This window comes from Oncorhynchus mykiss, chromosome 12 (assembly GCF_057628025.1).
Source record: "Oncorhynchus mykiss isolate SJ-2025 chromosome 12, ASM5762802v1, whole genome shotgun sequence".
Classification (NCBI taxonomy): Eukaryota; Metazoa; Chordata; class Actinopteri; order Salmoniformes; family Salmonidae; genus Oncorhynchus; species Oncorhynchus mykiss.
In genome coordinates this window covers 47,120,513-47,131,524 of record NC_143033.1, presented here as the reverse complement: position 1 = coordinate 47,131,524, position 11,012 = coordinate 47,120,513, and the positions used below count along the sequence as shown (strand labels likewise).

Genomic DNA, 11,012 nt, shown 5'->3' with positions numbered 1-11,012 from the left:
AGTCATTATATTAGTTAAACGCAAATTGCGACTGAAAACGTTGCTAATTCCCTGGGGAGTTTATTCTTGCCTGGACCTTGGTGGCTCAGTGCAGTAAAGCAACAACAACAAAAACGTTATTTAACAGACTGTTTCTACAATGTCAGGTAAAGACTTAACAACAAGTCTAAAAAAAATAAGGAAATTGTTGATACATTTCAGCTGTTTCATAAACATTGCTATGCTATTACAATTTTTGCTGTTTAGTGTTGGCACAATGAGGCAATTATATTTACACTACTATGCTTAGAGGGGGTCAAGATGTGACTAGTTCACAAGTTTACATTGCAGCCGAGGGTATTTTTGTGAAGAGTCCCTCTAAGCTGTATTCTCCTTCCTAGTTCCTACCTACCAATTCAGTTGATGCTTGGTGAGGCCATGGGGAGGCTCTATCCTTTCATTGTGCACGATATGATGAAGTGCCCTGTTTTAGTCTACTGTTTGTAGAAATGTAAGTCCTAAATATACTGAACAGAAAAAATGTGAACGATTTTACTGAATTACAATTCGTATGAGAAAATCAGTTAATTGAAATTCATTAGGCCCTAAACTATGGATTTCGAGACTGATAACAGATGTACCTGTTGGTCACAAGTACCTTTAAAAACAAATGGGCCTCACAATGGTCCTCAGGATCTCGTCATAGTATTTCTGTGCATTCAGATTCCCTTCAGTAAAATGCAATTGTGTTCATTGTCCATAGCTTATGCCTGCCCATACCATAACCACACCGCCACCATGGGAATCTCTTGACAATGTTGACATCAGCAAACCGCTCGCCCACATGAGGCCAGTTGGACATAATGCCAAAGTCTCTAAAATGACTTTGGAGGTGGCTTATGGGAGAGAAATTAACGTTCAATTCCTTGGCAACAGCTCTGGTGGACATTCCTGCAATCAGCATGCCAATTGCATGCTCCCTCAAAACTTGAAACATCTGTGGCATTGTGTTATGTGACCAAATTGCACATTTTAGAGTGGCCTTTTATTAAGTCCAGCACAAGGTGCACCTGTGTAATGATCATGCTGTTTAATCAGCTTTTTGATGTGCCACACCTGTCAAGTGGATGGATTATCTTGGCAAAGGAGAAATCCTCACTAACAGGGATGTAAACAAATTTGTGCACAAAATTTGAGAGCGAAAAGCTTTATGTGCGTATGGAAAATTTCTCAGTTCTTTTATTTAAACTCATGAAACATGGGACCAAAACTTTACATGTTCCGTTTATATTTTTGTTCAGTGTACATTACATCCCTTTACCTCCATGTCCTCAGTTTGATCATGCTATTTGCTACTTTGTTATGTTTATCCTGGCAGTCTCCTCAGTTGGATGACTATTCCCCATAGTCACCTGGCATTATTGTCATGTCTGTATCTGTACGATATGTGCTCCTAATGTTTGCCTTTTGTATCTCCCTTCCAAACCACGACATCCTTGTCACCCCCTAAACCTGGATTCCTGCTCCATCTCTTAATTTGCATTCTGGAAGGTGCGCCATGGTGGCAGCAACAGTCCTGAACCTAACTTACATCCTAGCCTTAGTCCTTTTCTTTGTCTATGTTCCTCAGCCCTATGTTCCCTCAACCCTATGTTTCCTCAGTACTCGCTGAATGGCACAAATGCTTATTGTTATAAGGTAGAAAATGCTGCTTATTGTTTAAATCTACATACAGTGTGTAAGGGTGTACTGTATATGGGATCTACTTCATATGTTAAATTACTATGACCTTGACAAATCTCTGAGTTGAATAAGTGGTTATTTATCTCGCCATTTACAGAAGCTATTTCGATCATATTTGGCACAAATAAGCAAAGCCATTGAACTGACTAAAAATGTCTAAAGAATATGTACTTGGCAGAAGGTCAAGGTCACAGTGACTGTAAATGTGTATTTGAGGTCATGACCTAGATTTATTATATATGGCCTGACCACCACGTTTATTAAAAAATTATGTTACAATAAACATGCATCTGATCTGTTATTGACGGCCCTTATTTATTAAATCATGCAACAGTGAATCAACTCTCCAAAAGACCTGTATACATCAAGGTTGTGAAAAATATACACTGTGAAATAGTTGTTATCAAATATTTTTGCAGCCCAAAAAATACTAGATATTGAGAGAATTAGAAAAGTGTCTCTTCCACTCATTTGGGTTGCCGATCCCTGGTTTAGAAGATTGAACTGAGGGAATATGGGGCTAAGTGAACAAAGACATGGTCCCAAATTAATGCCCTGCTTAATTGTATATTTCATTCTTTCAACACAACCCCCTTCAAACTTTAGAAGTTGGCCTATTTGTATAGGAACAAAACCTGTGTGTGTATAGAGATGGGTTAGCTGACAACATCATGAAAACAATGTGCATGTTTCAGTGGGGCAGAATTCCATGAGTTGTGCTTCTGGATGGCCAAATGGCTTGCAACAATGACAAACTGCCATATGGGGAATCATAAGTGGTTCAATTGAGCTAGTTGAATCTTGTTCTTGATACCATGTCTTGTTTTTATATATATTTTTATTTTACCCCCCTTTTTCGATCTTGTCTCATTGCTGCAACACCCCAACAGGCTCGGGAGAGGCGAAGGTGGAGTCATACATCCTCCGAAACATGACCCGATTAACCGCACTCCTTAGCACCTGCCAGCTTAACACGGAAGCCAGCCGCACCAATGTATCTGAGGAAACACTGTTCAACTGGCAACCGGTGTCAGCCTACTGGCAACCGATTTCAGCATGCAGGCACCCGGCCCACCACAAGGAGTCGCTAGGGCGCGATGAGCCAAGTAAAGCCCGCCCGGCCAACCTCTCCCCTAACCCGGACGACGCTGGGCCAATTGTGCATTGTCCTATGGGACTCACGGCCACGGCCGGTTGTGGCACAGCCCGGGAATGAACCTGGGTCTGTAGAAATGCCGCTAGCACTGCGATGCAGTGCCTTAGTCCTCTGCAGCACTCGGGAGGCCGTATCAATCCTATTTAAGAATGAAATTGCCTAAGGCGGATGTGATTCTTTCGAACACTGGAGGGAAAATGCCCGGGAATTAACCCGGATCTGTAGTAGAACCTTTAGCACTGCGATGAGGTTTTATTTTGAATGATTTCATGTCAATGCTAATATGGCTCAAATATGCTAGCTAGCTAACCAACAACTGTAATGATGTACTTGAGAGAACAAGTGCTCATTGTGCAAATGTATTTATGTTTTCAATAAACATTGAAGACAAAATATTGTTTAGGGTAACATGGGGTAAGATGCCCCCCTCCCTTATTGCTGACACAAAAAAGCAAATAAAGATTGTAGGTGGATGATGGCCATGCTTAGGGTAACAAACTATAAAGGAAAATAAATGGCTACAGTTAACAGATTTGTAGTATTTAATCAAATGTATTTTTTAGGAAAGGGTCATTTTTCCCAGCTACCGGGATACAATTTTTTTATTGACACAGAAGTTGCAAATTAATCCCACCCCAGTTAAATTTGAGCATAGCTTGTGATCCCACCTCTGACACTGATCACACCATATCCAGTCCACACCGGTAACAGAGAAGAGCTCGTTACAGAATAAGCATTCTGTATCTCCTTCTTTTAGGGTGTTTGTGGTGAAGGTTGTGGCAGGGGTAGAGGTCATGGCTGGGGAGAAGCCAACAGCTCGAGCCAGACTGGCTGCTTATGGGATACGGATGGATAATCCTGGGTCCTAGTTTCTTCAAGTGCAGTCGCAAAAAAACATCAAGCGCTATGGTGAAACTGGCTCTCATGAGGACCGCCACAGGAAAGGAAGACCCAGAGTTACCTCTGCTGCAGAGGATAAGTTCATTAGAGTTACCAGCCTCAGAAATTGCAGTCCAGATAAATGCTTCACAGAGTTCAAGTAACAGACACATCTCAACATCAACTGTTCAGAGGAGACTGCATGAATCAGTCCTTCATGATCGAATTGTTTCAAAGAAACCACAACTAAAGCACACAAATAAGAAGAGACTTGCTTGGGCCAGGAAACATGAGCAATGGACATTAGACCAATTGGAATCTGTCCTTTGGTCTGATGAGTCCAAATTTGAGATTTTTGGTTCCAATCGGCATGTCTTTCTGAGACGCAAAGTAGATGAACGGATGATCTCTGCATGTGTGGTTCCCACTGTGAAGCATGGAGGAGGAGATGTGATCGTGTGGGTGTGCTTTGCTGGTGACCCTGTCAGTGATTTATTTAGAATTCAAGGCACACACAACCAGCATGGCTACCACAGCATTCTGCAGCGATATGCCATCCTATCTGGTTTGCGCTTAGTGGGACTATCATTTGTTTTTGAACAGGAAAATTACCCCAAACATACCTCCAAGTTGTGTAAGGGCTATTTGACCAAGAAGGAGTGATGGAGTGCTACATCAGATGACCTGGCCTCCACAATCACCCGACCTCAACCCAATTGAGATGGTTTGGGATGAGTTGGGCCGCAGAGTAAAGGAAAAGCAGCCAACAAGTGCTCAGCATATGTGGGAAATCCTTCAAGACTATTGGAAACACATTCCAGGCGACTACCTCATGAAGCTGGTTGAGAGGATGCCAAGAGTGTGTAAAGCTGTCATCAAGGGAAAGGGTGACTACTTTGAAGAATCTAAAATATAATTTATTTATATATATTTGTATGAACTTTTTTGGTTTCTACATAATTCCGTATGTGTTATTTCATTGTTTTGATGTCTTTATTATTCTACAATGTAAAAATAAAGAAAAACCTTTGAATGAGTAGGTGAGTCCAAATGTTTGACTGGTACGGTATAAAAAAAAAAGGATCAAGACTAGTAGCAGCCGTGGGGGTTGTCTTACCCCAAGGGGCGTCTCGCCCCATAGTACCCTACATATCAACATTCTAGACCAACCCAATCTGTATTGCCCCATAGTTGCATATGCATTGGTTTTGATAATGAAAAACCAACCGGTCTTTGGACAGTGGACTGGCTATAATGTCCTAGAGATGACTGTGTTTTTGGACATGATGGACACTGATGGATTAGGCCTATCTTGTATGGTTAATTTGTAAGATGTCTGAGTTTTGGGCTCAGACCATTATTGCATAAAAAACTGGTATATGACCGTGAGACAAAATACATTTTTCTTAACTACATTTTGCATTGTCCCTGTATTTTCGCCGCGATTGCCCATAGCGCCATAGGAAATGTGGAACTACATGTCCCGACATGCCAGTGTGCCAGAGCAAGGTCCTCCCCATAGAGAATGATAGAGTCCTTTGTCTAAAAGGTCGTAATAACATGGCCAGTACCATTTAGCGCTCCCACCATTTTAACGTCGACACCTGTGTGGGACTTCCAACTTCGTTGGCTGAGCCCTCCTGGTGACCCTGTTGGAGTCATGTGGAACCGGGTCATCAGGAGGGATCAGTCAATCGTGAAGAAGAACATTTACTACGTCAACGTGGAGATTGCCTCCAATGGTATTGCCCATGCTGTCTGAGACTCTATTATACAGATACAAAGATGAGTCCTCTTTCTACCTCTATGCTCCTCCCCTTCTTTTGATTGGCAAGTTGTTTGTTTCACTGTTACCAGCTGCTGGACGATTCCAATCCCTGTCGGAGAGAAAACACGCGGACCGACAGTCCTTCTCAATTTTCTTCCTCCCTGTTTACCTCATTGTGCTTTCTTTTATTTCACCCTGCTTCTGTCTTGCTCTCTTTTACTCTTTTCCTAAGTGGATAACTTTTTCTTCTCCCTCCTTTGTTTTCTGCTCAGTTTCACGGTTTTGATACGCTCTAGCTATATAGCATAGGTATATTTATTTATTTTTATTAGAAAGGATATCATTTTTTAATTTTTTTTTTTAGATATTCGTCAAATGAGAAGACGCAAAAGATGGAGTTGCATATTTTAGAACACAGTTTGAAAGTAGCGAGTATAGCAAAAGAGGGCATTCAGATTTGCACTCATGGATTAATCAAACTCGCCTTCTTGCCCTCTAAAACAAGGTAAGTAGCTATATAGATATGAACATTTACCAAATCCGTAAAAATATAACAAACGAGTCATAAATGTGGTATTGGGCAGTAACGTTATTGAAAACTACGTGTGGGACTGGATTATGTAGCCGATCGGTGTAGCAAAACGGTGCAATTTTAGTTGTTTTCAGTACAGTTATCTTTTTAGCTTTCAATGAAAATGCCTGCTCTGTTGTTTTTGCATGTGTCAATGAGTGTTCTCGGTAGCATATTCTTTAAATTCAGTAGGCTATTTAGTTTTGTATTAACATTTTGAGCTTTTGTAGTCCGACGTGAAGGGGTGTGTGTACGTGCTTAGTTTTGAACTCTGCGGTGTTGTTTTTCGTGTGTGTGTGTGTGTGTAGCTGTAAAATTATCCGAGGGAGGTGGTTGCTTTGAAATCAAAATTGAACCGGCTGCTTGAGGCATTCGTATATAGGCCTACAGCCGGCATTTAAGTAGTCCGCGAAGATGCCGAATACATCATTTGCGATGTTGCAATCATGATATGTTAGCACCTCAAGCCATTATATCTGCTGCCGAAGAAGTGATTGCGCTTGACCGGTGGTTGTGTTCTTGACTGGAGGCTTTCTGTTTTTAATAATTTGAATAAGCTATTAAGGGATCACAATAACAATGTTAAGATCCTTATATTAATTTAACCTGGCATGATGAGGACAGGGCAGGTTATAGCCAGGATATTTTCTCATGTTCAACCTATTGCGATGGTTATACGATTATTGGAATGCCACTGAGAATATTCTCAAAAGGCGTTTTGCATTCCAACAAAGATCTTTGCGTTATGACTGCGCCAGGACACACGTTGAAGGCAAGTATTGTTTTGTTGTTGTGAGGATCCATACATTAAGGTCACATGGGGTTGGAAAGGCCATTGGCTAGCCAATGTTGACCAAGCTGTCCTCGGGGCAACTTCCTCTCCACCTTTCAGTGACCTTTTTTGGTGTTCTCCGCTGACCCCTAAAAAATACTTGAAAAACAGGTAATGTCCAGAGAATGTGATATACATTTTCATCATGGAGTGTTTTTATTTAGAAGATTACTGTCCTCATTGGCTTTGTTGCAGCTTTAAATTCATGTCATTAATACCATTTGTGAGTCGCTAATATATTTATTTATAAAGTACTTTTAGATTTGACAGTACTTTTTGTAATAGCTTCAAATTTCGAGTCAAGTAAGGGTGTGTTAATTGTTCAGGGGTGTTTAACAGCCTGAAACAAACTCTTCCTAGATGCTCCATGTGAAGTGCCTTGCATTCATATAGAATGTGAGTGATGCTGACAAAATGTGGAGCCACACAAACACAAGGGGATGGCTTGCAAGCTACTTACCACCTAGAATGTTGTTGATGGTCACAGATGCCTAAAAAAAGGTAGAGGCATGGATCAGAAAACCAATCAGAATCTGGTGTGTCCAACATGTGCCTCATGCAGCGTGACACATCTCCTTCGCATAGAATTGATCAGGCTGTTGATTGGGGCCTGTGGAATGTTGTCCCACTAATCTTTAATGGCTGTGCGAAGTTGAGGCTGGTTGCCTATACCATAACCCCACCGCCACAATGGGGCACTCTGTTCACAACGTTGACATCAACAAACTGCTTTCCCGCACCATGCCATACTGTGGTTTTGAGGCCAGTTGGACATACTGCCAAGTTCTCTAAAATGACATTGGATGTAGCTAATGTTAGAGATATGAACTTTCAATTCTCTGGCAAAAGCTCTGGTGGACATTCCTGCAGTCAGCATGCCAATTGCACACTCCTTCAACATGAGACACCTGTGGCATTGTGTTGTGTGGACGCCTTTACCCTATCTTACATATTTTAAGTTGTTCATGAGCAATGCAAGAAACAAAGTACTTCTTACTACTACAATACTTTAATGAGGACATGGCCATGTTGCACAATACCTCAGATTCATCTTGCCTTTTTCAAGATAAGAAAAGTACAAATTAGAGATCAAATGAAACAAGTATGTTCTGACAGCAGTTTCCAAATACATATGCACCAGGATTAATGAGGTAGACCTAAACTTCAAAACATCACTCTAATGTAGGGCTCTTCAACCCTGTTCTTGGAGAGCTGCCCTCCTGTAGGTTTTTGCTCCAACCCTAATCCGGCACATCAGGATTATTACAACTGGGGTGAAACTACAGGATGGTAAGCTCTCAGGAACAGAGTTTGAGAGCCATTCTCTAAAGGCTATCACTAGATTAGCATCCTTTCATCAATTTAAAACCTTAAATTAACACATCCAATAGTGGAAAAGAGCCACGTCGTACTGAAGGTGAATGTAATCTTGAGTCTCTTCTTTTGTAATGGTGGTGAGACACCATTTCTCAATACATAAGTATTAGAAAAGCTCTCCATCATGCCAACCCAAGGACACTCAAGATAAGATGACACGACAACAGGAGATGTTTGGGACAAGTAGGCCACTTCAGCATTTAGGCGATGATGTACATCATCATTCAAGAAATGACGCATGGCACCAGACTCGCTGCTTTCCACAATCGACAAGTATCAATGGTGACCCTCGATTTAAGAGAGGTTTGGGTGAGTTGAACAAGCATAGCTCATCAACCAGTGTCTCCTCTCTCCCAGAATTGTGAGCTGGTTCAGGTTTTATGATCAGCATAAATGTCTGCAGCAGCTGCTGGCAGTCCCAACTCGAGATGCATGTAATTGGGTATGTTTGCATAGACAGATGCAGGGAGCAAAAATATATTTAAAAAAACATATCTCTGGTTTTGCAATTCCTCTGGCAACAAGGTTTACACAACTGCATGGAGCTCGTATCACTCATAACTGAGGAATGAAATGTAAGAAATAGCTGGATTTATTTCGAGCTGAGAAACACCACGGCATATTTCTGTGTTGTCTCTGACCTGATGGCCCTCAAATATAGCCCATATGTCATTAAATATGGTGAAAAAGAAGATCTTCCGTCTTGTGATCACACAAATTGTCTGCATTGAGTGTATGGATGTGTTGCTTTCTTTCAAGATGGAACTTTGGGGGCCATGTGGGGGTCACAGAGATTGTTTGGAGGCTGATTACCTTAGATTCAGACTCTGAGTATTTCTGTCTGACCAGGGCAAGCTGTTGTTTTTTTTCTCAGCTTCCTTGGAGGTTGTACGAAAGTTTAATTGCTAATTGGTCATCATCAATGTTGGCTTGAGTAGTTGACTGAATGGTTAGTATACTCATAGGCGATAGGCATATAATATTAATCTTATTTTTCTTCTCATGGAGCCACAATACTTTGGGCTAACAACATGCTTTTGCTCCTCTGCATTGTTCAATAAGGTAATTTCTGGGCAAAGGGTAAAGGTTCCTTATTGCCTACAAACAGTTAACAATAACTCCTTCCCATTTTTTATAATTTAACTTAGATGATGAATATGTTCTGTTGAAAATAACTGGTGATTTACAAGTTGCATAATGAACCACGTTATTCACTGTAAAACATCCTCTTTCGTTTCCAGATGCAAATTTTTCAGTTTGACGGAAACTCCGGAGGACTATACCCTTATCGTCGACGAGGAAGGCTTCAAAGGTGGGTTTTGTAGTCTCTACCTCTGGATCTTTAAGGTTACTGTGGAAACCATGATCAGACCACAGGAAAAAAATTGTAGCCTTGTGATTTTCTCAAATGACTCGTATCTTGACTGGCTGCTGATGTTTGATCACATATTGCGCCATCAGTTCTCCCCCCTTTGCCATTATGGGTTAACAGAGGCCAAGCTGTCACTGACTTGGCTTTGTGGTTGAGTGAGTTGAATCCATGTCATTAGACTGGTTTCCAGGGTGACCCTTGTTGGTCACCATGGATACTAGAAGCTCTGCGTGGCAAAACAGGTGCAGGTATTCTACTGTAGATTGGCTGGAAGTTTCTATTGTGCTTACCTGTATGTGAGCAATTAATGGGAATGGAATTGCACTGAGACTCAGATTTTTCACTTAAAATGTATGCCAAACAAACATTGATTTAAAAGTGTAGGAAACCATGCAACTCTATTCACAAGGACTACCTTCACAAGGACTACCTCTAATGACATGGATTCAACTCACTCAACCACATTGTGTATTTGTTATATTTTCAGTGTACGTTTACAGGAAGAACTGTGCAGATGATAACATAATTTTGGTTATCTCCCTCAGTTTGACCAATGTTTTCACACCTTGACTTTGAAAAAAATCTATTTTGGTTATTGAATTACAGTAAGTGAATATACACCTGGTAACAGAATTGCCGCAACGTAATTTCATGATGGGTCCCTAATTTGTTCATCACAACAATTATGAGTATGAGTTTCTTTCTCTTCATTATTTTAATGAGATCCACCACCAAACAAGACCAAATTTGGTTGGTGTGGATTGGACCAAATCTGAACCAATCATAGACGTTTCAGAAGTTTGGACAACAGAATACAGCACAGAACAGTAGAGTAGGGTTCAGTACATTACAGTAGAGTTCAGTACAGTACATTAGTGTTCTCAACTCTAGTGTGCTCTGTTTGGGCCAAATGGGGTGAGGGGGGGCATTATAATTATTCTACACTATATATAAATGTTGATATTAGTTGGCAGGGGTGTTTATGTTAACATTATTATGTTTTTAATGTATTTCTAATACCTTTTCAAGACAATCTCTGGAACTTTAGTGGCTAAGTATTTTTTTAACCCCCCGCTTTGGGCTGATTGTGTCAATGTGTTGTACATAATCTATGAGCAGAATTACTGTGTTACCTCAATTGGCCACGATATCCCTAGTTTGAAATGGGACTCTTTTTTTTTTTCTGGGAGCTGTACAAGTTCCTCCCACGTGGGCAGGCCCATAGCAATTCAAGTTTCCACCATATGTGTTACCGCTAGCAAGATGCACGTGATGCACCCAGAGCAGAGAATCAAATCAAATTGTATTTGTCACATGTGCCGAATGCAACCGGTG

The 11,012-nt window shown here is 41.0% G+C and overlaps 1 protein-coding gene across 1 annotated transcript in view; it reads left to right on the top strand.

Annotated features, from left to right (window-relative positions):
* Nucleotides 1–5,297: 5,297 nt before the first annotated feature.
* The window catches only part of LOC110537697 (cytosolic arginine sensor for mTORC1 subunit 2), a 28,185-nt gene continuing 22,470 nt past the window's right edge, over nt 5,298–11,012 (top strand). The window contains exons 1-2 of the mRNA XM_021623934.3: nt 5,298–6,030; nt 9,547–9,617. Of these exons, the coding sequence (XP_021479609.2) occupies nt 5,918–6,030; nt 9,547–9,617 (184 nt within the window). The 5' untranslated portion in view covers nt 5,298–5,917. The remainder of the gene's footprint in view (nt 6,031–9,546; nt 9,618–11,012) is intronic.